Source organism: Coturnix japonica, chromosome 4, assembly GCF_001577835.2.
Source record: "Coturnix japonica isolate 7356 chromosome 4, Coturnix japonica 2.1, whole genome shotgun sequence".
Lineage (NCBI taxonomy): Eukaryota > Metazoa > Chordata > Aves > Galliformes > Phasianidae > Coturnix > Coturnix japonica.
This window is the reverse complement of record NC_029519.1, coordinates 1,921,871-1,947,247: the sequence shown is the minus strand read 5'-3', so window position 1 is coordinate 1,947,247 and position 25,377 is coordinate 1,921,871. Positions and strand designations below refer to the sequence as shown.

General features: G+C 53.5%; 3 protein-coding genes across 4 annotated transcripts; all 3 read right to left on the bottom strand.

Annotated features, from left to right (window-relative positions):
• Window positions 1-1,612: 1,612 nt before the first annotated feature.
• On the bottom strand, window positions 1,613-6,751 carry RAB9B (RAB9B, member RAS oncogene family). Its single transcript, XM_015860220.2, has 3 exons — window positions 6,660-6,751; window positions 5,507-5,576; window positions 1,613-4,341 (listed from the first exon to the last, which is right to left on the bottom strand). Exon 3 carries the CDS (start codon window positions 4,304-4,306, stop codon window positions 3,701-3,703), a length of 606 nt encoding a protein of 201 aa, XP_015715706.2. The 5' UTR covers window positions 4,307-4,341; window positions 5,507-5,576; window positions 6,660-6,751; the 3' UTR covers window positions 1,613-3,700.
• A 3,809-nt stretch (window positions 6,752-10,560) lies between these two features.
• On the bottom strand, window positions 10,561-12,033 carry TMSB15B (thymosin beta 15B). The gene is made up of 3 exons (XM_015860110.1): window positions 11,901-12,033; window positions 11,580-11,684; window positions 10,561-11,063 (listed from the first exon to the last, which is right to left on the bottom strand). Exons 2-3 carry the CDS (start codon window positions 11,677-11,679, stop codon window positions 11,026-11,028), a joined length of 138 nt encoding a protein of 45 aa, XP_015715596.1. The 5' UTR covers window positions 11,680-11,684; window positions 11,901-12,033; the 3' UTR covers window positions 10,561-11,025.
• Window positions 12,034-13,185: 1,152 nt separating this feature from the next.
• On the bottom strand, window positions 13,186-23,662 carry PRPS1 (phosphoribosyl pyrophosphate synthetase 1). Of its 2 annotated transcripts, XM_015860108.2 has the most exons (7): window positions 23,348-23,661; window positions 21,215-21,398; window positions 20,776-20,874; window positions 19,044-19,168; window positions 17,798-17,971; window positions 16,573-16,732; window positions 13,186-14,889 (listed from the first exon to the last, which is right to left on the bottom strand). In XM_015860108.2, the coding sequence occupies exons 1-7, from the start codon at window positions 23,467-23,469 to the stop codon at window positions 14,797-14,799; spliced, it is 957 nt and encodes a 318-aa protein (XP_015715594.1). In that variant the 5' UTR covers window positions 23,470-23,661; the 3' UTR covers window positions 13,186-14,796. The 2 variants fall into 2 exon arrangements, with proteins under 2 accessions (XP_015715594.1, XP_015715595.1); XM_015860109.2 differs by lacking the exon at window positions 17,798-17,971 and having other exon boundaries at window positions 23,348-23,662.
• Between the last annotated feature and the right edge of the window lie 1,715 nt (window positions 23,663-25,377).

Genomic DNA, 25,377 nt, shown 5'->3' with positions numbered 1-25,377 from the left:
CTCCTCCCCCCACGCTGAAAGGGCCCCTGTGTGTGGGTGCCATCAGCCATCAGGCAGGAGCGAGATGGGGAACAAAACAGCATCTCTGTCTATTGAAAGAGAGCAGAGCTCCCCCCGGGAGGGGTGAGGGTTGGTGACAGTGAGTGAAAGTGGCCAAGGCATGGATCTGAGGGCTGAAGGGCACGCGTGGCCTCTTCTGTGTGCTGCTGCCCCTATGTATGGTGACACAGGACCTTGCTCTCACTGCCCCTTCCCTGGGCACCCTGAGTCCCCCAGGGTGGCTGAGAACAGCCAGGGAACAAACCATGCCTGGTAGCAAAACTCATTTCTGCAAACAAAAGCTGGTTGCAAATAATTCCCCCCGTGCAGCAGTCGCAACAAGGCTGCAGTTTGCTCCCACAAAGGCTGGAGCAGAGCAAGAAGCCCTGGAGCAGATCCCAAGGCTCCTTGCTGCTCACCTCCTCTGCAGGGTTGAGGCCAGTCCCAGCCCTCAGCATCCTGCACCACGGAGCACAGAGCTCCCGGCCGTGAGAGAGCAAAGACGAACCAGGTCCTTCCCCGTGCGAGGACAGGAGAGGGAAGGGGAGCTCCGCACCCAGGGATGCTCGTGCTGGGACGGCCTGGGGGGTTCCCAGCCCCTCAAAGGTTCACCTCCGAGGGCAGAGCCACAGCGCCCGGCCGAGGATGCCGGCTCCCACCTGCAGCCCTCCGGCTCCTCCTGGCGGCCTCGCACCACTTCTCGGCTCGAGTGCGATGGGCTGAAAGGGCAAGCTGGAGGCTGATGCTGAGCTTGGCTGCCCACTAAGCTGTTAAATGTGCATTAAATGCGGCCACGTGCCCCCCCAAGGATCCCCTGAAGCCATTGGGGAAGAGCTGCTCCACCAGCCCAGTGTTTTTAGCTCCCCCCTTATTACCCATGCTCAGGCACTGGCAGGAATACGCAGCCCCTCAGGACAGCACGATCCCATCCACCTCACAGCTGCTCACACAGAGCCACAGAGCCCTCTGCTGCTGCTCACAGCACTCACATCCTCATGAGGACTAACAAGGACTTACTTGCAAACCTTGACTGATCAGCAAGAAGACATCAGAGGGAAAAAAAAAAAAAAAGAACAAAAAAAACCCATTAAGTGAAAGGTTCTGCCAGCAGCAACAGTAGGCAAAGGCTCTGCAAACACAAGGAAAGCATCACAGAATGAGAGCCCACCCGGCAGGGCAGCAGGAGGAACAGCCCCATATGCCCACTCGTTTCAGCCTCACATGGCATTCGGGCCTGGTTGCAGCCCCCTGCAGCCCGAGGGGCTGCGTCCAAGAGCACGGGAAGGAGGGGAAGGAAAGCACGGCTTGCTGCTGAGAGCCCAGGCTGACAATTAAAGCGTAGTGACAGGAGGAAGCGGGGCGAAACGTTCCCATTCCAGAAGTGTTTTCTGCTGTACTCTTGGAAAAGACAAAACTGCTCAGTGGGCGCAGCTTGTAAATAAGTTACACTCAACCAAATCTCTAGATGGAGGCACTCAGGAACAGCCTTAGTTTAAATGAAGTGATGCCATCCCTTGCTGACTTCTCTCTGGTCCCTCAGAACTGACCCACCAAGAACACAGCACTTCCCAAACCCACTCAAACACATCCACGCTTTATTTGCTTAAAGAAAGGTAGAATCTCAGTGTTACAATTCCAGGTCTGTAGCAATAGCGACAACTGCAGCAGCAGGAGTGGATGCAGGGAAAGGAGGGCTGTCGGTGCCCAGCTTTGCAGCAGAGAGCTCAAGATCTGGGCTCCTTCAGGAACTGTGCGTACCTCTCAGAATAAATTAAACAGCTTCAATATAAAATACGACGCCTCTGAATGGAGCTGTAAAAACACATAAGCCTAATGCTTACATTCAGCTGAAGGAAAATCAGAGGCCTGCAGAGGTCAGATTCTGTTAAATCAATAGTACTAACTCCTAAATGTGCGTCGCAGATATGGAGGCAGAGCAAGGGGCCTGATTTTCCAGGAGCTGCAAGCATTTCCTATCTGTTTGTGTGAATGTGAATGTGAGTATTCAGCCCCGTTTCTAAATCAGATCCACCCCCCCCACTGGGCTCTGTATTAAAGCCTCAGCCCCTCCCACGTGTGGCTGCCCCACAGAGAAGAGCAGGATCACCCTGAGTTCCCAGAGGAGACATCCTGCAATCTCACAGACTGCCAGGGGATGGGGTTTAGCTGCCACCAGCCAGTGTGAGAGCAGAGACTGCCCTGCTCTAAAGCACTGAGCACACCAGGCTGCTCTATTTGAGCTACACGATCAGCTATCCAGTAGCTCATCACAGTGGGCGCTGCACTCGGCAGCCAGCAGAGCACAGGAAGCTCTCCCTGTGCCAGGCTCCTACGTGCAAAGTCATCACATTGGACAAACACTTGCACAGGAAGTCGCAGAACATGAGGTTACAATGGCAAGCCAGCAAGCACTGACCTCTTTGCTACACACAAATAGCTCGGGACTAACACCTAGAAGGGAGCAGGAGCTGGGATCAGCAAAGCTTGGTATCCTTTCCTTGAGGGCTCCCTGCCCTCTCAGCACCATTCTTCAGCCCCTTGAGGAATCAGCCCAAACCTCTCCCCAGTGCAATGAGCACAGCTGCTCGCTGACAGGGCTCAATTAACGGGGTGGACATTCTCTAGCAGTAGTATGCCAGCTGAGTGACAGATAAATCATACTGGATTCCCTGGTAGGGAGTAAGGGCCAGGGCAACGGTGTGAGTAAACCGTGCAGAGCAGCACAGTCCCTGACACAGCAGGTGAGTGGTTTTATGTTGCAGCATTCATAGAACCAGGGACACACACAATCACCCGGACACAGAGATCACTTCTGACAGGAACCAGCCGAAGGTTCACGTTGCAGATCTCCTGTACTCCCAGCTAACTCAAACCCTTCACCATGACCTGCTGAGTGACCACGCTGCAACCTTCTATCCAGGTCCACTCAAGGTGTGAGAAGCAAGATCTGGTGTTGAGCCTCCAGAAGGGCTGAGGAAACAAGCAGCAGCCAGTCTCTCCTTTAAACAACACCCAAACAAGGCAAAGTTAAAAGGCGGGGAAAAACAGACCAGAAACAGACAGCTTGGAAGAAATGATGCTGCAGCATTCAGTTTCTTCTCTCCTTCGTTATGTTACTTCGTATCAGAGTTCCAGCATTACTCAGCACAGAATACATCGATCCCAAGCAGCAGATACACACATCCCAGCCACTCCAGGATGTAGCACTCCCACAGTGACATGGGCTACAGCCTTCCCAACAGGTTTCACTCGCAGTGCTGAGCAGACTTTGCTTTGGCAGTAAGGCCATGAGTTTAGTGGGTCTAGTAGTTTTTGAGTACAGGACTAAAATGCTTCAGAGCATCTGGAGTGCCCCCAACTTTGTTCTGTACGCAGTTCCTGCTACAGATCCAAATTCACTCTTTAGTTCAAGCCAGACCTTTAAACCCGCTATAACAGGCAGGGAGAGGAGCAGGCCTGCATTCACGTGCTCTTCGACAGCACTCTCCTGTAGATTCATCTTCCACATCTGAAACCTACAGTCAGAATTCAGATGGTAAAGCTGCAAACTCCCCAGTGAATAAAGCACCCACTGTCCTTGTGGCCACCCTCCTCAGAGTGCCCTGCTCCCCTTGCAATCCAACCATCGGTTCCAGCGACATTCCCAAAGCAGCAGCCGCCCTTAACAACAGGAGGACCCTGACTTGGAGCTGGAGTGCAGGTCGATGGTGTGGCCAAGCATGCAGTGCTCCAACTGCTCCTCCACTGCCAGCACCTGTCGCACAGCTTCCTCAAAGGCCACGGCCACGTTGGTGTCATCCTTGGCACTGGTCTCCAGGTACGGATAGTTGCCGTTTTCCATGCACCAAGCCTGGGCTTCCTCTGTGCTCACTTGCCTTTCCAGTTTGTCAATCTTGTTGCCCAGAACTACGAAGGGGAAGCGCTCGGGGTCCTTCACATCAGCGTAATAGACAAACTCCTTCTGCCAGTTGCTGAGGTTCTCAAAGCTTTGCCGGTCATCCACGCTGAAGGTCAGCAGGCAGCAGTCGGCTCCCCTGTAAAAGGGGGTCCGCAGGCTCTTGAATCTCTCCTGTCCTGCAGTGTCCCAGATCTGGAGGGTCACAAAACGTCCATCTACCTCCAGGTCCCGGTTTAAGAACTCTACACCAATTGTGTGGAAAGCCTGCGAGTCAAACTTGTTGGTGACGTACCGGTTCATGAGGGAACTCTTCCCAACTCCACCATCTCCGAGCAGGATGACCTTTAAGAGCAAGGATTTCCCACTCATTGCAGCAGGACGGACGGCCACAGGACCAAGGCAACCTATAGAGATTGGAAACAGTGCAAAATAGCTCTTTGAATTACGAATTCTGCAGAAAGTCACACAGCTGATGACCCAAAACTCCTGGCTCCTGTGCTGAGAAACTGGCTTTGTCTCCACATGTATTTAGTAGGGCTGAAGGACTTAAACCCACAGCCCTGGAATCTCCCCCAGATGCCTCTCCCCCCTTCAGAAACTGAGCAGCACGGTGCCAAGATGATGGAGCACACTGGAATAAAGAACACAACGTTTGTGGCCCTCCCCGATACTCTGGTGTTCCCAAGATGGAAGAACTGGAAGCCCACTTCAGATTTCAAGCAGAGCACACAGAATAATATTCTCTGATTTCAGGGGAAGAACAAAGCAAAACTTCAGCTCCTGGATTTTGCTGGGGGTGCCCAGCAATAAATAGGACAAAGCATTGCTATCTTCATTTCTGAACAAGCCTGTGAAAAAGAAGGTGATCCCTCTTGTTAGAGCACCTGGCAGGGTTGGCACTTAGGCAAGCAGCCTGGCACACAACTCCTTCATCAGGTCTGAAATGGAAGCAGCAGCTCCCTGCATGAAGCACAAGGTGACAGCAGCTATTGAGACAGCGATGTTCCGATTACATCACCTCTGTCAAGTACTTGGTGTATCTGGAAGCTTATCTCGTTCTGTCAAACATGCCAATGTCAGGTAAACACCTCTCATTGCCTGTGTCCTCAGCCTGGCACAGCAAAAGCCAACCAGCAGCAGGAATCACCACAGCCAGGCCTTCCTTTTTACTGTGCAATCACTGGCTAACTCATTCCTCCCATTTGACTGGGGGGATGTAAGAAGCATGCAGGCCTAACATCAATACCCAGCAAACCCGTCCTTAATCACCCCAAGCACGCTGACTCACCTTACACATAAAGCTGTGCTTGTTTGCTGGGCACAAACCCTACAGCTCGGAAGGAGTTTTCCATATGCAGAGACCTGGCTCCTCTGCTGCTCTTTTTTGGCTCTGCTTTTTGCAAGGCACAGGTGCAAGTTCACATAGCAACAAGCCCAATATCACCTGTGCCTTAGTCAGCGGGCACAAGAGAAAAGACCAAATGTCAACAAACCCTCCCACATCCAGGGATTGAAGGTAGAGCTCTGACAAGGAATAAGAAGTTCGTTTTGCTGCTGTCTGTACCATACCTGCTCTAGAAATACAGCACTTCTGTCTCCAGGACCGGCCAGGGAACGCCTTCCTCCAGCATGACAGTCACTACAAAACAAACAGCAGTCAGTGAGGATGCTGCAGCTGGGCTCAGTGTGCTGCCTTTGAAGCTGTAACATTGAGCCAGGCTGGACAAACAACGGATGAGGTCTGGGGTGCCAAAAGCACAGCACTGGTAAGCAAAGCAGCCAGGAACAAGGTGTGAGGGCACAGTCTCCCTTGCCTTAGGTGTAACAGAACACAGATAATTTCTGACCGGGGCAAAGATGTTAAAGTAAGAGAAGAAGGAAAGGAAGGAACACTGGCATGAGTGCACAGCCTGTGCAACCCATGCCTTACCTTCATCCAGGAAACAGCTTTGACCTGCCTGGCCTGCCTGCCCTCACACTGCATCTGACCTGAGAATGGAACACGTACCTGGATCCTCTGCCCCCAGTGTGAGCCAGCTGGCAGCAGCCTGCTATGGAAGGAAGCACAACCTGCTCCCTTACACCACAGCCCACATTCCTGGGCAGGGTGAGGAGATGCGGTGCTGCTGAGTGATGCCACCAGCTGGTACGGGGCTGTGATGGGGGGTCTGACGTTGCTCACAGCAGCATTTCTATTCCTTCCAAGCCCCAAAGCTCCCCCCACCAACTACAGCAGGCCCTGCTCAACTTTATTTCCTCTCTTTTCAGAGCTCTTTCAGCCACAAAATCAGAAACTTCTGCTTTTGCTTTGCAGAGCTGCAAACTGAAAGCTCCCGATTTCACTTCCCCTGCACAGAAATACCCCCAGCCACACACCACCCAGCACAACAAACTGCGGACACCTGAGCAGCAGCCGTGCAACCCAGCGGGACCAAAGCAAAGCGTCAGCATCCCAAGAGCAGAACGGGACCCGCAGCACGGCTCGTGCCGGCATGAAGCCTTAAGGAACACGCCGTGCCATGGGGTCAGCACAGCACAGCACAGCCCTTCCCCAGACCCCTGCAGGGGGACGGGACGGGTCACTCACAGCCCCCTGGGGACCCAGCGCTGGGGGATGTGCGGGGCCAGAGAGGGATGCTTGGGGCTGAGGAGGAATGTGTGATCCCAGGGAGGGATGCTGGGGGTACCGCCGCCCCCCGCCCGCGCGCCCGCCCGCCCTTACCGGCCTCCAGCCGCCGCCGCCCACCGACCCGACCCACCGGGGGCAGATGCCGGCCCGTCCGGGGCATGCGCGGTGCATGCGCACCTCCGACCAGCCGCAAATAAGGCGTGGTCAGTGATAACCACGGCCACTGATAAGAGAGGCCACGCCCAGCCCGTGTCTGCCGGCCGTGCTGAGCATCCATCCCCTGCTGTCCACGGCTCGGGGGCACCGTGCCTCAGTTTCCCCACTCTGAGGGTTCCCACTCCTGCTCTGCCTTCCGCCCCGCTGGGCTGTGTGAGGAGCTGGGGCTGCTCAGCATCACCTGCTGCATAACGTGCACCCGAGTGCGTTCTGCATGGAAAGGATCAGATTTGAGGTGTGAGCACCACAGGGAGCTCCTGCGGTGGATGCTTGAGCCCCGAGGAGCTCATTGCATGCCCCGCACTGCAGCTGGACCTCCAGCCTCCTCCTGCTTTCTCTGGACCCAGCAAGCAGCTCTGCAGCTGCTCCCCCAACACCCGGCAGCTCCCAGGCACAACAACTGCTCCGGACAATCCGGTAACACGAGGAGCTGCAGTGCTGGGGAGGGGGCTGGGAGGGGCTCTGCCCGGCTCATCACAGCACATCCTCACACTAACCGTGCTGGGATGCTGGAGCTGCATTTGGGAGCAGCAAGAAGAAACACGCCTGGGTGGCTGAGCTGCCTCTCTGAGACACAGCACTGCAAGCGTGGGCTCGTCCCTGCGCCGCTCAGGCCCTGGGGTGTGGGAGCACGTGCTGCCTGCAGGCTGGGTGCTGGGGATGCACCCTTGGGGTGCTGGGTGCTGCAGTGGGAGGGCAGGCACAGCCAATGGTGAGGTGCTTGTGCCTCACTTCCCAACCACAGCTCACCCCTCAGGTGGCTCTGGAGGATAGGAAGGCAGAAGTGAGGTTCTTACACCATTCCAACCCGCGGATAGCAGCGCTGCTGCAGCCTTTGTGCTCACCTGATGGCTTTTCCTATTATTCGGCCAGTGCTGCCCTCCTCACCCTGCGTGTGTCCATTCCATCCCCCCTGAGCAATTCCTCCTGCAATGCCCCTTGATCTGGGCTCACTGCCAGCCAGCCTGCGGGCACCACCAGCACCGCCAGCACCCGGCTGCTCCCCTCCTGCCTCTGAGCCCTCTGCCAGCCCCCCCTGCTCTACTGCTTGCTCCAAATCTCACCTTCTCTCTGCACCACTCACACACCGGCTCCCTGCACCGTGCATGGCCTCAGCCGTGCCTTTCCATGCAGCACAGCAGCGATACAGGGAACAAAGCCATGGATAACATCGAGCAGAGCAGTTGGAAATGCAGAGGGCAGCACAGCAGCACTACGGGAGGAGGCAGCAGCCTGAACTGTACCTGGAGGTAGGTGCATAAGCACGGCTGTTGTTTGGAAGATGCAGCACAGGGGAAGCTGTTGCTGCACGTTTATCTGCTGCCCATCAGTCCTGTGCTGGTTCCTGGAAAGCTGTGGGGGTGGCTGGCAGGCATCACATCACTGCTTCACACTGGGACATGGCCCTGCACTGGGGATAGGTGGAGTCACCACAGTGTGGGCATGGGATGGAGCTGGAGGTGGCTGCAGCATCCCGACAGTGGGAAGGAAGTGCCCCAAAGCAATGCTGGAGGGGAGCTTTGGGGGCATGTCCACCCTGCCCTCATTCCTTGCTCTTTTCCCATCTCAAAGCCCCACTGCTGCTGCACGGCTCTGTGTCTGCTTGGCTACCACCTGGTGATAGAGGTAACTTCAGGTGATCACCTGCAATCCCTGTCTGGCCCTTCACCTTCCTGCTGGGCATTGCTGTGTGCAGGTCAGAACCTCCACCTCACTCTCACATCCTCAGGGTGCTGCAGCTGCTGCCCAAAATGGGGATAAATCACAGAGAGGGGCCGGGCAGGGGGAGCACAGGAACAAAACCACTTTTCATGCCATAATCCTTTGTAATAAAGCACCGAGGAAAGGGGAGAAAGACCATAAACAATGTCTCCTATGTGAGGCAGCTGCTTCCCTAAATACAGCACAGCTCCTCGCCGTCAGCTGCCCCTACCCAGCCACAACTGCCACGTGTCACCAGAGCTGCCTTCCCCATCACAGCACTCCCCTCTGCTCATGGCACGCCAGGGGAATGCATGCAATGTGCTGGGCGGCCCTGAGGAGCAATTCTGGCCACTCTGGAGCTGTTGGTCACTGCTGCATATGTGGTGCAGAGCAAAGGCACACAGAGGGGCGGCTGCCATCCCTTCCTCATGCTCAGAGCAATGTGGGGTTCAGCACAAAGCTCCCCATGCTGAACATGCACCTCCAGAGCCTCTGAAGGGCTCTGCTTGCCCGGGCTGTAGCTAAGAGGGCAGGGAACTGGGAGTGCACCAGCTTCATATTATTACGTGCTAAGCCCTCGCTCAGTGGGGATGAGCAAGCTGCTGTTCGTAAAGCTGACCTCCCGGGCATTATTTTGAGAGCAGTAATAACTTCTCGGCTTCTTGGGGAGGTGTTGATGCGTGCTGAGCACTGCGCTCAGTGCTGCTGGCAGCTCATTGCTTTCACTCACTGCTGCATCCCCTTTGCTTTCCCTTCCTACCGAGCTCACACCTGCACTGTGCACACACCATGCGTGCATGCATGGCTGCTTCCAAACACCTCCTGTGCACGCAGGTTTTCCCTTGCAGCTCATGTTTGCTCGCTCACCCTCCCTGCAGCTGTGCTTGTACAGAAAGAGGATGCAGCCCCATGGCACCCTGCTGGGTGACAGCTCTGCCCTGCACACAGAGGAGCTGCAGATTTGCATGGCTGTGAAGCCCAGAGCACGGCTTCGCCTTATCGCAACGCCCGGAGATTATCTCCTTGCAAACCTATGGGGCCAAATCCCCTCCCGGCTGAGTCAGTCCCAGGGGAGGGAGGGAGGGCAGGCACCCATCCCAGCCACGAGCCCTGAGCCGAATCGGCCCCGTGCTGCTGCTCACCAGGTATTTGTCCTGCAGAGCCCAAATTCCTCCCGCCGGTGACTCAGCCGCCTCCTCCCTCCTTCACAGCCGATAAAGCCATGGGAGGAAACCGCCCCAGAACAGCCGGACGGGGGCCCAGCGGGGAGGGAGGGATACACACAGGACACGAGGGACCGTGGCACTCAGCCCCTCGGGGATGGTGACCACACGGCACAGAATCACCTGCACCCACGCTGCCAAAGCCATCATAGGTTGGGGCCACCAGCCTGGCCGGCACCGCAGCTGCCTACACAGCCAGCTGGTGCTGGGGTGAAAAAGGTCCAGGGTAGGGAAGGGGGGCAGTGCTGGTGGAAAGAGCTTTTCTGTAATGGACCTCCCATTACCGGCTAGCCCTCCTCCTGCAATGGGGACATTCGTGGTTCTTTGCCCTCAGAACTGATGGTAACAGGGTTTGGGTGAGGCAGCTGCTACCTCCCTGCCCCTGTTGGTCGGTCTGCTCCCATCTCTGCGGGCACAGCAGCCTGGCAGGCGACCCTGGAGAAGATGAAGAAATCTTGGGAAACCACAGCAGAGCCCTGGGAACGCCCACAGAACCTCACTGTGCCGGGCCAGGAACAGCTGAGAGGTACCAAACCCAGCCCTGGGGGCTGCAAAGTTCCTTCAGCCAAGGGCAGGGGATGAAGCAGGTAAGGGAAGGGCTGCACCGGGCAGCAAGGGGATGGACCCAGCACCCGTGGGACCTGGGCCAGCACAGGAACCTCCAGCCCAGCCCTGCAGCAGTGCTTGGGGCAGAGGACACCAACTGCTCAGAGCAGGTTCAGTCCCCACCCTGAGCTGGGTTGCTGCTGTAGGGATCCCTCTGAGCAATGCCAACCCTCCAACCCTGCCCTTCCAACGCCCAAGGCTACACATGAATAATCCCAAGGGAAGAAGCCACAAAGCAGAGGAAGGTCGTTATACTTTTGTTTTATTTTATAATAAACTTCTCATTATTTTTTTTTCCCCAAGGAAGACAAATAGTGAGTGAGGCTACAGAACACCAGCAGTGAAAAGGATGTGAGACACACCGAGGCCACGGGCTGGCCAGAAAGGATGCTGCTCCCCCACAGTGCAGAGCTCTGCCCCCACGAGCCTCTGCAGCCCCTGCATCAGAGCAAGGTCAGCTGGGCAGCACCCATGGGGTTGGGCTGATGGACCTGGGGGGGGGGCACGTTTTGTGTCCCCCATTCACCAAAGCTGCCAGCGAGGTGGGGCAGTGGGTTAGCAGATACGGCTGGTCTTTAGACGTGCACATGATGGAAGTTAAAGGAATAAAAACCCAACAAAAAAAACGGATGATTTAATTCATAGAAAAGGAAAAAGAACAAGCTAACAAAAACCAATCGAGTGGCGGCTCTTCCTGCCAGACCATCGCTCTAGGAAGACTTCACACATTCCTTCTCCTGCTCGATGGCTGTAAGAGAAGAGACGGGTCCATTAATCCCCGCTGCTGCTCCATAGGAGCTCCCATCGGAGACGGCGATAGGGTTTATTGTCTGAACCCAAGAGCAGCAGGCAGAGCGCACCGAGCATCCTCCTGCAGCTTCACACCGGGACACCCCAACCCAGGGCAGGGGCTGTGACCCACGGCAGCGCTTTGTCCCTATGGCGGTACGGCACATTCCCCCCAACCCCCCCATCCCCCTTCCGCCCTCGGGTGCGTTTTTCTCAGCTGCCCCGTCCGCCTCTCCCCACGGATTCCTCAGCAGTGAGATCAGCGCTCAGATACCCGCTCCTCGAGCCGTGGCCGTGGCCGGGCAGCCCCCCGAGCCCCCCATCCCCGGCTCCATGCCCCCATCCCCGGCTCCATGCCCCCATCCCCGGCCTTCCCATGACCCATTCCCGGCCCCTCCCATGCCCCCATCCCCGGCTCCATGCCCCCATCCCCGGCTCCATGCCCCCATCCCCGGCTCCATGCCCCTGCACTCACTCTCCTTGGAGGGCAGCGTGTTCTTCTCCTCCGTGTTGGTCTTTTTCAGCTTCTTCTTATCGAATTTCTCCACCTCGGACAGGTCCGGTTTGTCGCACATTTTGCCTGTGAGACCCCCCTGCTGTTATCAGAGCGGTCCGGTGCGGGGCTGCACGGAGCACCACGCAAACAAAGACCCGCCGCCCGCTTCCCACCGCGGACAATAGCGCAGGGCGGGGCCCGCCGCTCCCCGCACCCAGCGTGGGGACCCCGCGTGACGGCCCCGAACGGACCGTGTGACCCCCCGTGCCGTAACGCTGAGCACCGCGCCCCGCCCCGTACCCGTGTGCCGCTGTCCGCTCCCGCCCGCTGCTCCGCTCCGCGTCCCCAGGTGAGGCTGAACCGCGCCGCGTGGGGCGGTGCTTTATATACCCCGGCCGCCGCCCATCCCGCGCTCCCATTGGCTGCTCCGCCGCCCGCGGTGCACGCTGGGAAGCACAGTCCGCTCTCCGCTTGCCGCCGCCGCCTGGAGCGCTCTAAAGAACTACAACTCCCGAGATGCCCCGCGGCGCGGAAGGAGGGTGCGGCTGTGTGCGCTGGGCGCCGTGTGCAGGACGGAGCGGGGTGCTGCGATGCGGCGCGGCCCCGCAGCGGGGATGGGGGGGGTGGGTACAAAGCCCCTCCGCTCTCGGTGCCCGCGGCCACCAGCAGCGCAGCGCCGGGGGGGAGCGGAGAGCAGCTCGGCCCCTGCAGCTCTTTGTCTGGCACAAAGCGGGGACGATCCGCCGCCCCCAGCACAGCCAGCTTTAATTAAAGCACCTAAGGACACAGGGCAGGCACAGCTGCAGCGTTAGGAGCCCGCTGATAGAGCCCTGTTGAGAACCTTGGGCTGTGAAGCTCATGTTCTCAAGGAAGATCAAACCTGTTCCATCACCCTCAGGAGACCCACACCACCACCACCACCCTGCCCACTTTGGGGTGGGAAACCCACAGTTCAGGTATTCACTGCTCAGTACTGAAGTCTTTTAAAGAGGAATCATAGCAGCGGTCTTCAAAGTCCACCTGAGGCCGCAGCTCCTGATGAGATGGTCCAGCCCAGGGCACAAAGACTGCTCTGAAGTCAAAGAGCTTTCCCTAGAGCTGCCATCTCTTTCCCTTCCATTTCACTTACACTTTCTGGATCTACAATGAGAAACAAAGCTGTTGTTTACGTAAACAGGTGCTTCTCAGAGCAGTCCTGCTGTCTCAAATCATTAACTCGATGCGCAATTCTTCACTCATGCTTGCTCAACGATTCAGGTTTTACCACAGCTCAACACTGATGTGAACAAATCTGCAACCAAATAGAACAAACTGCACAGAACAGCCTAAGTGCACAAAATCAGACACAGACAAAAGCCACCACTCCCAGCAGCTCAGTCCTAAGCGTGCTGTCCTGTGCAGTGTGAGCACAGCAAAGCAGAACCTTGCAGTCAGCCCTGCTGCTAAGCCAGGTGACCCACCAAGGTCCCTTCCAAAGCACATACCTACATCACAAGTGGCCTAACTCGGAGGATGCACACCATTCTGCAGGGGTTGTAAAGGCACTTACAGGCAGAGGCTATGTGTTGTTGGGTTGGTTGGTTGGTTGTTTTTTAAATAAAAGTTTAATTCCTTCATCAGGTCACATATTTAAACACAAATGCTGCTGAAAATCCTCACACTGCTGCTCTGACGTCCTGGCTCTCAGCTCTTGAGGCATTGGCAGTGCAGCAGCAGGGCTCCAAAGCAGGAGGCAGGAATTGGGCTCTCGGCACAGCTCAGTGCAGGATGCAAAGCAAAGCAAGGGACACACTTTCCAGACAAACACCAATTGTTATACAAAAATAAAAGAGAAACCACAACAACAACCCTACACTGTAATAGAAGTGTTAACATTGCCACAGGACAGGGATTCCAGGAAGGGAGAGGGGAGAAGTTTACATTAAAAGGCACAGCTGAAGTAGTTACTTCCCCAGATCTTGACCCACCTTCTTCTCAGTCAGTTCCACTTACACCCTTCCCAATGCCACGCTGGTTACCCCAGCAAGTGATCTCGAGTTCCTTCTTTTCCCTTTTCCCTTCCCCATCTCACAAACAACTCAAGGAGGAGTGCTTATAAAAAACCAGAGCATAAAACAGCTTGGCCTGTAACACCATAAGTCCAGGAGACACTTAATATATTAAGATTGTCTGGTACAGCTACTATGTGTTCAAGTTTTGGATGATACTTATTTTTACACCCCAGAGCCTCAGCTAACTCTAGTTTGGTATTTTCCTTTTGGACACCTCACTGCCCAGTAGATTGGTTTTGGATCTGCAGTTTTCCCAGTGCTGTGTAACAAGAGCCCCTTCAACCCATTGCCAGAAGCCAAGCTTTTGTGGGGTGGAGAGGCTCAGTGACCAGAGTACTGGTGCAAACAGACCAAGGTACATGTGCACAGCATGTCCAGGTGCAGCTACAGCACACAACAGCAGCCCTCCAGTCAGCAGCAAAGCTAATGGGAGCTTGTGAAATGGAGGAACTGGTTTTAATCTACCCTAAAACCTACAGCCCACAACCTGCAGGTTTCCTCTGCATAAGAGGGAGTAGAATACTTGCCCAAGGAGCAACTCCCTTCGTAGGAGGAAGGTGTAGCTGAACCACCTCCAGGTGTGAAACATTCCTAAGTGTCCCCAGGGCTTCGGCTATGGTCACAGCTTGGCCAAGACACAGGCCTTCCTCATCCCTCCTTAAGAGCTGGCACGTGTAAAGCAATAAGAGCAGTCTCTTGGGCTCTTGTACATCCAGACCCACATGTCCTAGGGTGATCTACTTCCCAAACAATTCAAGGTGTGTGTACAACAGGTCACCTAACCCTGCCAACAGACAAACCCTCTCCCCACCCTCCCTCCCTCCAAAACCAATTGTGGCAATGTGCCATGTGTCAGTCCTGCTCTCCACAGATCTGCAGTATTGAGCCAATCCTACTGATGAGCCCCCACATACGGGGCTGCTGGCAGAACTGGAGTGTTACAGAGATGAGTTTTATGGCCCAGCCTCCCAGTGCTGGGGTCAGAGCCAGTAAAAGCCTGGTTTAAAGCAGGAGGAGCTGTGGAGAACTGCACTGGAACAAGCAGAGTCTTCTACTGGACTTTACAACAAGCTGAACAAGTTTTGGTTTTTTAAAAATAAAATAAAAAAAAAAAAAGCCATACAAGCAGAAGCTGGCAACAGTTGTTATAAAGGGACATGGCTGAATAGGTAGGAGACTGATTCCCCATTATGAGTCCTCCTGATGGCTTCCGCAAGGATCATTGAGATGTCGATCACCTGGAGAGGAAAGAAATATCAAACCTGTGAGAATGGTTGATGAGACAAGAAACAACACCTCAAGAGTGAACTCACTGCCCCAAACTTGTCACGGATCAGATGGAGACAAACTACAACTCCTCATGATGTAGGGATTTACTTCCCTGTCCCTCTGAAGATCCTGTACATACAGCACTACAAGAGATATTTGATGACAGTCTGTTGCCTTTCTCTGCTGAGAGACTCCTTAGACTTTTACCCTATTCCACATAGCCTGGGACTATCTCATTTGGTTTGTAGGTTGCAGAGAAGTTCAGGGAGTTTACAGCAAGACCAAGATTACTACCCTTGAGTCACGAGGCTTTACCATTGCCACTACGAGGTTTTATCAGAAATGAAGCTACAGTCCTCTGGTTCAGTGCCAAGTTACTGTGCTGGCTCCACCTGGTGGGGTAAAGCAGTTAACAGCAGAGAAGAAAAATCAAGGCTCACACTCCAGCTCTGAACTCTGGCATCAAACACTTCAGTACACTGCAGTCTCTAAGCAGCACTACTGATGTGGTGCATGAATTAAGTGAAATTCATATTTAACATCCTTTTTTCTGGATAATTTGCTTAGGAAGGAAGGAGGAAAAAAAAAACCCCTAAGAGCTGCAGCAGCAGACAGAACATGGGACTAACAACTGCTACAGTTCATTATGTCCAAACACTGAGCAGCAGAGGTTACTGTAAGACTGACATGACAGCCTGTTGAACTGCTCCAGTCATCTCACATGCCTTCATTCTATAGATTTGTGCTGGGAATCAGTGTTGAGGACATCCTTGATTGCGTGCACTACAGCAGTATCTTCACAGCTGCCTATTTTCATGTGGACAGCAAAGTGGTTTCCTTTATCTTTTCTAAGTACCTGAGCACTGTGTTGTGGAGCTGCTACCTGCCCTCAGCCCAACCAGCACAGCATGTACATGGAATGAGGCTGAGCTCCCTCTTAGGTCACTTTTAGCTGTTCCACTCATACAGACTGTTTTCCCATACCTTTCCCCTGCACAAAACACCTTCTCACAAAAGGGACATCTGGATAAAGAAATCCACATAAAGGGTTGGTGTAGGCCTGGAAGTACAAGGCAGTGTTTGAAGTAGACACAGCCTTTCAAATCATGCATTTTCCCCCCCCACACACACACTTGTTATTATGAACTCAGTAGCTTCTCTGATCTCCCAAGGGCATCAGGAGAGGCAGCAAGAGCAAAGCTTTTCCCACATAGACCAGAAATCCTTCCAGACAGTTGCTTCTGTCCTTTCTTTTGTGGGAAAACAAGGCTTGTACCTTTCCCTACTGTGATGAGGTTATCGTCATTATCAACTTGAGAACTTCCTACCTCCTGCTTTCTGCTTGAGTACATGCCCTTCACATGCAGTACCCACCCTATGCAGGAGTAACAACTGCTTGCATACACTGTGCACCCCACGTGATCAGTGATCTGCTCTAGGTAAGGCGAGCACTGAAACAATGACTTAAATGTAGAAGTCTAAGTGGATAAGCAGGTGCCTTTCATCAGTGTAACAGGTCTGCTAACTCTCAGCAATTAGTAAAGGACACTGGTCAGTGCTGGGAAACTACAGTCCGATGATACTACTGTACATACTACACAGTATTGGTGTACATAGACCATCCACAAGAAGAAACAGGAGGAGATGCTCACCTGGATTTTAGGGCACTGCTTCATCTTGTCCTCCTGGGGTATCGTGTTTGTGACCACCACTGCCTCAAAGCAGGCATTGTTGATCCGAGAAATCGCCGGCCCAGAAAAGATCCCATGAGTTAAGATGGCATAAACTTTGGTGGCTCCAGCTGACACGAGCCTATGAGCAGGGGAAAGAAAAGAGATGGATGAGGAATTACTAGCCAGCATTAAAATGACACAGGTGCAGGGCAAGGGGTAAGCAAGGCCATGTGGGGAAGCAAACAGTCAAACAAGTACCGCAGAATCTATTAGAAACAAGTTACACATTGCAACAACACTCATCAGCCCTGGGATATCTGGGTTGTAACACACAGATCCACCTTCTGTGACTTCTGCCAACACAAGGGGCAGGTGTTTTACCAAGTGCTGGCTTTTCTAGGGTAGATGGCTAATAACAAAGCCTGGAAAGCTCACTGCTAATAGAAATACAGATGCGTGATATTAAGGTGATGGTTGAGACAGCATTTAATTATATCAGAATCAATTATGGCAACCTACCTACAATAAACTCAAGTGCAAGAAATCAAACATCACTACACTCACCATTGAGAGCAATACCCACCAGCCATACTGTGATACAAACTGCTTTCAAATAAGAGAGAGCACCCAGCTACTCATACAGCTGGAAGTTCAGCTACACTTTTCATTATTTTTTATGAGGGCTGGAGCAGCTCTCCTATGAAGAGAAGCTGAGGGAACTGGGCTTGTTTAACCTGGAGAAGGCTCCAGGGTGACTTCATTGCGGCCTTCCAGTACTTGAAGGGAGTGTATAAACAGGAGGGGGAATGGCTGTTCGAGAGGGTGGGCAGTGATAGGACAAGGGGGAATGGTTTTAAACTGAGACAGGGCAGGTTCAGGTTGGATATCAGGAGGAAGTTTTTCCCCCAGAGGGTGGTGATGCACCGAAACAGGTTGCCCAAGGAGGCTGTGGATGCCTCATCCCTGCAGGCATTCAAGGCCAGGCTTGATGTGGCTCTGGGTAACCTGGGCTGCTGGATGGTGATCCTGCACACAGCAGGGGGTTGGAACTGGATGAGCACTGTGGTCCTTTTCAACTCAGGCCGTTCTATGATTCCATGATCCTACCTTGTGAAATGTCACATGCAAATCAATGAATTCATTAGCTATCCCTAACAGCAGTTGGTTTTTTCAACTGAGGAAAGCACCAGCCAGCCCTACTCACTTGTCTGCAGCGTGACAGATGGTGCCACACGTGTCTGCCATATCGTCCACCAGAATGGCCACCCTGTCCTTCACATCACCCACCAGCACCATACGATCCACCTCGTTGGCTTTCTTGCGCTCCTTGTGAATGAGGGCGAAGTCTACATTCAATCGATCTGCAATGGAGGTCACTCTGAAGAGAGAACAGTTTCCAAACCACACTTAACTCCACAGTAGCTTCAATCAGATCTCTTCTAGAACTGAAAAAGACACTAAGACTGCAGTAAAAGAAGCTGTCACCACATCTGCTCACTCCTCCCCATTGTTAAAAGTGACCACAGAAAACCTTTCCTGGAGGGACTCAGACTTTATGTACTGCTACTGATGAACAGTGATGTAAAAGCATTACTGGTCAGAAGTCAGGTGATGCCAGCTGACTTGGCACTTTGTGGCCTGCATTACACAACAAGGAACTGAACATACAGAAGGCCCTGACCAGCCCACCTGGGCCACAACACTGCTGCAGGAAGGCACCCAGTTTGGTTCTTTGTAGCAGATGGCTGCAATCATAGTGTGTGGATCAGGTCAGCACACACCAACATTTTAGACAACAAGTCTCCTGGATTCAAGAATACACTTGCTCTACTTTGCTGCTCACATGTAACCACTACACAGAAGCAGACTAATCTGACACCATTCCAAACTGCCCACAAACTGCTGTTCATCTGCAGAAAGATGGGAGACTGACAGACTATCTAAGCACAAATGTGCTGTGACATATGCTGCTGCTCTTAAGAAAGGAACAGTCTATCATCTTTGCTCCCAGAGAAGAGGACGAGCAGCAGCAGGCTGAAACTATAGCAAGCAATTAAAATTAAGAGCAATAAAGCAAGAAAATACCACAGAGAGAACAGCCTAGATGGAAATGCAGTATTCACCAGCAGGAGTTACCTTGTCTTGGCATAGGAACATGAGCTACATGCTCCTTTCCTTCAACATGCATAATTCCCTTCCTAAAGATCAGTTTTAGTCCATGGGATGAAGTAATTGGCCAACTCCTACCTATGCAACTGTGATTCTAGAATCTATTTCATTCTCCAAGTAGCTCAAAAAACCTTCTAAGCATTCCCCAGGAAGAGTAATGGACTGCTCTTTCCTAGCTGTAGCAAGGGCGAATGTCTTCAGAGCAGGGTCACAGCCAGCTACAAGCATGCTCAGGAATTCAGGTAGATGAAGCAGCATCTCTGCTTGCTCTGACAGCTTACCTCTTGGCTCCACCAGCATCTGGTGAAACAATGGTGCAGTTCTTCCACTCAGGAATATTCTCTTTGATCCATTTCAGCACAGCAGGTTCAGCATACAAGTTATCAACAGGGATGTCAAAAAAGCCCTGCAAGAAATATGACAGGAACAGATGCAGCTGAAGGTCACATACCAAGACCAGAGATTGGAAGATGACTGCTATGTTATCAGGCACACAGCCACAGCATTTTCTGCTTCCCTTTCTGCTTCTCTCAATAGAATGACAGTGGCCTTTGGGATATACAGAACAGCAGTAAGACTGGAACCAGTTTAGCAGTATAAGTAGCACTTAACAGCTGATACTTTTACAACATGGAATTAGTTCTATCTCAAGTGGTACAGAAAACTAACATCAAAACAGCAATGCACCTGGTTGCACAACTGTGTGCTGATCCAGCAGACTGCTCCAGGTAAACCTCAAAGGTCACTAAAAGCTGCAAGTTAATGCTGGACGGGGAGCAATGGGTAGGAGTGGGGAGGGAGTACCCAGCACAACAGGTCTTACATTCAAGTTACAGGGAAACTGATCCTTCCTACCATCATTTCTAGGCTCAGCAACCCCATACATCCTTTTCTGCTAACCAAGAACCAGGCTGAAACCAGACATGGTGGACAAGGATCTTCACAAAAGCAATTATTCAACTCAATCTCATCACTGCTGCTGCTGAAAGGTGACCCCCACAGCAGGCATTGCTGCTCCGAGACACCCACTGCTGCACTCTCACACATTTTCTATCTGAAATGAAGCATTTGTGGGCAACCACCACACCAGAATTCACACCGACATGTGAGTGGCTGTGTTTTCAGTGATTAAGATGAGAGCAAACCCACCTACTTCACCAGGAAGTACATAGCCCACCTCTCAGGACTCAAAACACTTGCACCAACACAACAAATATGCTACAACCATCCAGGTGTAAACTGTTTTCTTGGTCTCACTGCTTGTTCAAGGTGGAAAGAAGCCAGAGTAACACCACCTCGCTGTCCCTCCTTTCCCTGCTAAACAGCTCCTGCTGTTCCAAAGCAAGCCCTGGTCAAAATTCCAATTGCTCTGTTGAGATGGCTCATTTCCAGCAAACCCATTGTTTTCTGTTCACCAGCAGCTTGGGAAGGGATCAAAGCCAGCCGTAGAGGACGGGTGGAATGAATACAAGCAGAGTTGCCCATCTCATCAGCAGCACGCTTTCATATAACTGTCCTGGTCAAATGAATGCTCATAAGCAGCTGTGCCAGCAACACCTGGAGGGTGTGGTAACCTCAGGGCAGCAGCACTGTTACCTGCACTGTGGCAGCGCTGCTTGCTCCTCCCTGACTTTCCTGCATCAGGAAGTTCTGCTCAATATTTAAGAGCACTAAATAAAACCATTCTCCATCTGAAACTCCTCCCAGGACCAATTAAGAACACAGAGTGCCCCCATAAGGTGACCACGTTGCACGGATCATTTACTAAGCCATCATTTATACATGGCTTGTTACACTTGGTCTAATTGAGAGCAGCTACGATCTTATTTACAGAGGAACCTACTGCCCACCTCCCCACCCCCCTTCAAACTGACCCTACAACTCCCTTCCAGCCCTGTGCTCTTAACTGCTGACTGCTGCTGTAGCTAAAAAAAGCAGATGACAGGAAAGCCTGCAAGGCAGTAAACAGGCTGAGATGGGAGCAGCTAAGTGCTTCCTGATTTCAGTTCCTACCTGAATCTGAGATGCGTGCAGGTCCATTGTGATTATGTGATCTGCTCCTGCCACAGACAGCATGTTTGCAACCAGCTTGGCAGAGATCGGGGCTCGGCTCTGGGACAGAAAAACAGAACACAACACTATTTAAGACAAGTTTAACTCCTTCATCAAGATGTGAGTCCTCCACCTCTAGGCAATGATTCACAAGCAGCTACTAAAAGTACTCATTAACACCACATCTTTTCATCAGCTTTGATTACAGGTTGGTGTATTTCCAAGCATCTTTGTGGAGATGAATCTGCAGCTCGATGCCCTCAGGTTTAAGTTAAATTAAGTTTTATCTCTTCCTCCACATATTCAATTCCAGCTAAACCCTGGCAGCCAGGCAGGCCTGCCGGCCTCTCCAAGCGTGCACATATCTTCCCCCAGCAGAACCCCTTCTTGAATCCCTTACCTTGTCCTTTTTGTCCTGCCGAGCATAAGGGAAGCAAGGGATGACAGCTGTGACTCTGCTGGCTGAGGCAATCTTGCAGGCATTTATCATGATAAGGAGCTCCATCAGATTGTCATTGATTTCCCCACAGCCACTCTGCACAATGTAGACGTCCTCCCCACGTACGCTCTCGCCTATTTCCACACTGGAAACAGATGGGGAAAGAAGAGTTGGATCTAAACAGAAATTAAAGCTGCAGTTGTTACATAGGCCTGCACAGAGACCAAGGGGTTGCAGTCCTGAGGGTCTGTGGGTGACAGCACCATGTAATCACGGGTGTTTGGCACGAACACTGTTGCTTGTTTGCTCAGTAGCTATTTCATAGTACTCACTGCTCACATTTAATGGTTCAATAAGGCTGAAAGCGCTCGGCCTCTGCTTTTAATCTCTATGCAATCTGAGCATGTAAACCCCACCCTCAAACAGTTCCTGTCCCCCCAAATCACAGAACTACAAAGCAGGGATGATGGCCAGTCAGCAGGGAAAGCCAAGCCAAGCTTCCAACAGAAGCCGTGCTGCAGCAGATTATTCTATTAGAGCCCTAACAGCTTTTCACTGCCTTGAACAGAGAAGCCCTCCAGCTTTTCACTCTGGAAAGGCTTTTGGGGTTAATTTCCTCCTAGATGTAATGCACACTAATCCCTGCTGATGAAGGCACTGAACACAAGCCAAAGGTCCTGTTTGCCAGCAGCACGCCGGCAGCTCCAACGTGTGTTGAGACACCCGCACCCAAAGCGGGGCTGGAAGGCATGCAGCCATCTCAGGTCTTCTCAGCTCTGTAGAAATGCTGTCCAAGATGAAGCCCTAAGTGCTGCAACAGTGAAGTTCAGAGAAGCCTGTCACAGATGTGGAAGGAACCCAGAGTCACTCGAGAGAGGATAAATCCTCCCCCAGCTTCTTCCAGTGCTGGGGATGCCCACATCCTGCAGCAAACTACAGGAGCATGTGGGAGGGTGGTTACCACCCCCACCCCCCAACAGCTCTGTGCTCAGAGTACCTGAAGATAGACCTTTAACGTTACTCATTTACCATCTCATCTTCCCCCTTCAGCTTGCTTTTGCTGAACACCTGGCCTTGCTGCTCCACCTCCACCAGCAAACTGCTAACTCCAGACATCTTGCCGTGCTTATTGCTCACAAGCTGCTCCAGGCTATCGTGGAGACCTTCCCAATGGGCTAAACTGGGCTGAACTAACAGCACACGGTGTCATTTTCCACTGCACTTTAATACCAGAGCTTAACATTAGAGCTCATTCAAGAGTGTGAGTACAACCGAACCGCTCTGCTCTTTTCCAGCATGGGCCCTGAGCTGATGGAGGTAAATAAGATCCATTGGATGTTCAGAACCTACATCAGTGCTCACACAGGGACCTGCTGGGAGGGACAGGGACATGAGGACAGAGCCACGGCACCACTGTACATCACATGGAGCCTTATCACACCTATGTGCACGGCATCATGGCAGCAGTTACAACAGCACGTAATGGAAACAACTCGTGTCTGAGACTTCTGGGCAACCACTCAGGATTCCCGTATCACCCCGGATATGGCACATACAGCTGCTTTCCTCGAGATATTTCCTATCGTGGCACCTTAACCTCTCCTTTCTCCTTAACTCCACAGACACAACGAGGCCGCCGCTTCCAGGGCCGTATGTGTGTGTGTCTGTGTGTGTATATGTGTGTGTGTCTGTGTGTGTATATGTGTATATGTGTATATGTGTATGTGTGTGTGTGTTCCTCCCCGCACACCTGCACGCACCTCCAGCCCCGCCCCGGCCCCAGAGGACGCACAGTCCGGCCCTGAGCCGCCACATGTCGTGCAGGGGGCGGCCCATCCCCGCTCCCCCGGCGTCATTTGGCCCCGTTATCCCCGCGCCGTGCCCAGCCCGGATCCCGGATCCCGCACCCCCAGCGGCCCTCTCCTCCCTTCCCCTCCCTCCCCTCCCTTCCCCTCCCCTCCCCTCGGGCCGCGGCCGCCCCCCGCTGCGCACTACAACTCCCAGCAGCCCCCGCGCGGCGAGCTCGGCGGAAAACGTTCCGTGGCCGGCGCGCTGCCCGCCGGGAGCTGTAGTTTGGCCCCGCCCCCTCCTCACCATGTCTCCTGGTTGCTGAACTTCTTGGTCACCACCTTGCCCAGCTCCAAGCCCAGGCGGTCGGCGATCTTCTGCGACAGGTCCTGGTGCGAGCTCCCGCTGAAGATCTTGATGTTGGGCATGGCGGCGGCTGCGGCGGCGGGAGCGCTGCCCTCCTCCTTCCCCTCGTGCCGCTCCCCGCTCCGCCTCGCACCGCGGCCCGCTGCGGCGCTGGGATCCACCCGCCTCCTGACAGGGGACGCGGCGAGGAGAGCGCAGGCCACGCCGGCCGCGGCTACTCCGCCATCTTACCCCTTCCCGCCAGCCGCGCGGGCCCTTTATAGACTCCTCGCGCCCCAACGGACACGCCTTGGCGCTCTCTCATTGGCTACGCCGCCTCCGGGGGCGGGTCCTACCGCGACCCTCCAATGGCGTGCAGGGCGCGGTGGGCGGGGCTTGGCCTGCTCTGCCGAGCGCCCAAACAACGGCCCTCCCTGGGGAGCGGCGAGGTGTGCGCGCGTGCTCCCCAAGTGGGCGGGGCGGAAGGCAGGAGGAGGCGTGTGATTGGTCGCTGCCTGTCCGCCTGCCCGGCGATTGGCCAGAGGGGCCGCGGGAATGTGAGGGGGGTTGGGGGGGGTAGAGTTGGCCACGCGCTTGGCGCCCCCCCACCCCCCTGCGGCCGCCATGATGGATCCCCCGCCTCAGGGCTGGGAAGTGGCCGTGGAGGAGAGCGGGAAGGGCGGGCTGCGGCCCTTTGCCTCCAGTTTGATGCTAAAAACGCCTCATTTCGCTAATAAAGTCAGAAAACAGCAGTCAGATGGTCTGCACGGCCGCTCACATCAGATGTGTGGGTGTTGCTGACAGCGCTGCTCCAAAAGCTCATGGCTGCCATTACCCCGTATTAACAACAACTGCGCTTCAGCCCTTCTGTGTTTGTCCTTCTTACCATATGGCGGCTTCACATCTCACAGTAACCGGGGTTAATGGCTGCACGAGCCCCCTTGGCTGTGTGATTCTGGTTCAGACTTCTCCTCACTCTGGATATCCTGTGGGATAATAATGGATTTTTGCCCCTATATTTCGGTGATAAATCTCTATATTGCAACAACAGCCTGGAGGCCTCCCCTCCCTGCACACAGCCTGCAGAGGGTCTGCTGCCTCCTGAAGGATCTGGGATGGGTAACTTCCAGGCCTGGACATATTTGATTCCCAGCCATTTCCCTCAGCCTTGGCTCAAACGGGGTGTTGGACAGCAAGGTGGTTACAGGACAAAAGTCCATCCATCTTAACCATTTATTGCTCTTAGCACAGGATAACGAGAGGGCTTTCTTTATCAAGGAGCTTTTAAGCAGCCTGCAGCTAAGGCCAAGTCAAACAAAGCCATGGAGCTTGCTCGGGAGGTTCCCCTCCTCCAGCTTTGAAGAGAGGTTTACGTGGATCTGCCTTCAGCTGGAGGCAGGCAGGGGTTGGGTGGCTGAAATCCATAGGCTCCAGTCTGGCTGTCAAAGGGGCACTCTGGAAAAGGACTGGATGTGAAGGTGGATGGGAGTATTTTTAAGTGCCCAATCCAACGTGGCTTGCTTCAGATCGAAAGGCAAATGTAATCAACTGAATTACCCACTTACAGCCTAAGGAACTGTATTTAATTGCCATTTGCTTTACCTCATAGAGTGGTACTCATTGGCTTTGGTGTTGGGAGGAACCATCCGGGAGCCTGAGCTGCTGTGTTCCCCTTTGGAAATGCATTGGTGTCCAGCTGCAGAGATGCTGAAAGGAATGGCACTGCTCCCCTTTTATTTACCCGACAGCCTGGAGGTTCACTGAATCAGAAATGGAGCTGTGTTCCATGGCCTAGGAATATATTGTCCAGGAAGCTTTAAGCAGCTCATTCACGCCATGGGATTTCATGGCCATGCCAATCAATACAAGCAGCCCTTTTCCCTCTCTTGGCACATTCCTGCATACAATTGCTGCTCAATCACCACCACTTCCCCCAGGACCCATTTCCATGCTCAAAGCGTTTGGCTGCGAGTTTTGTTTTCCTTCTCTCT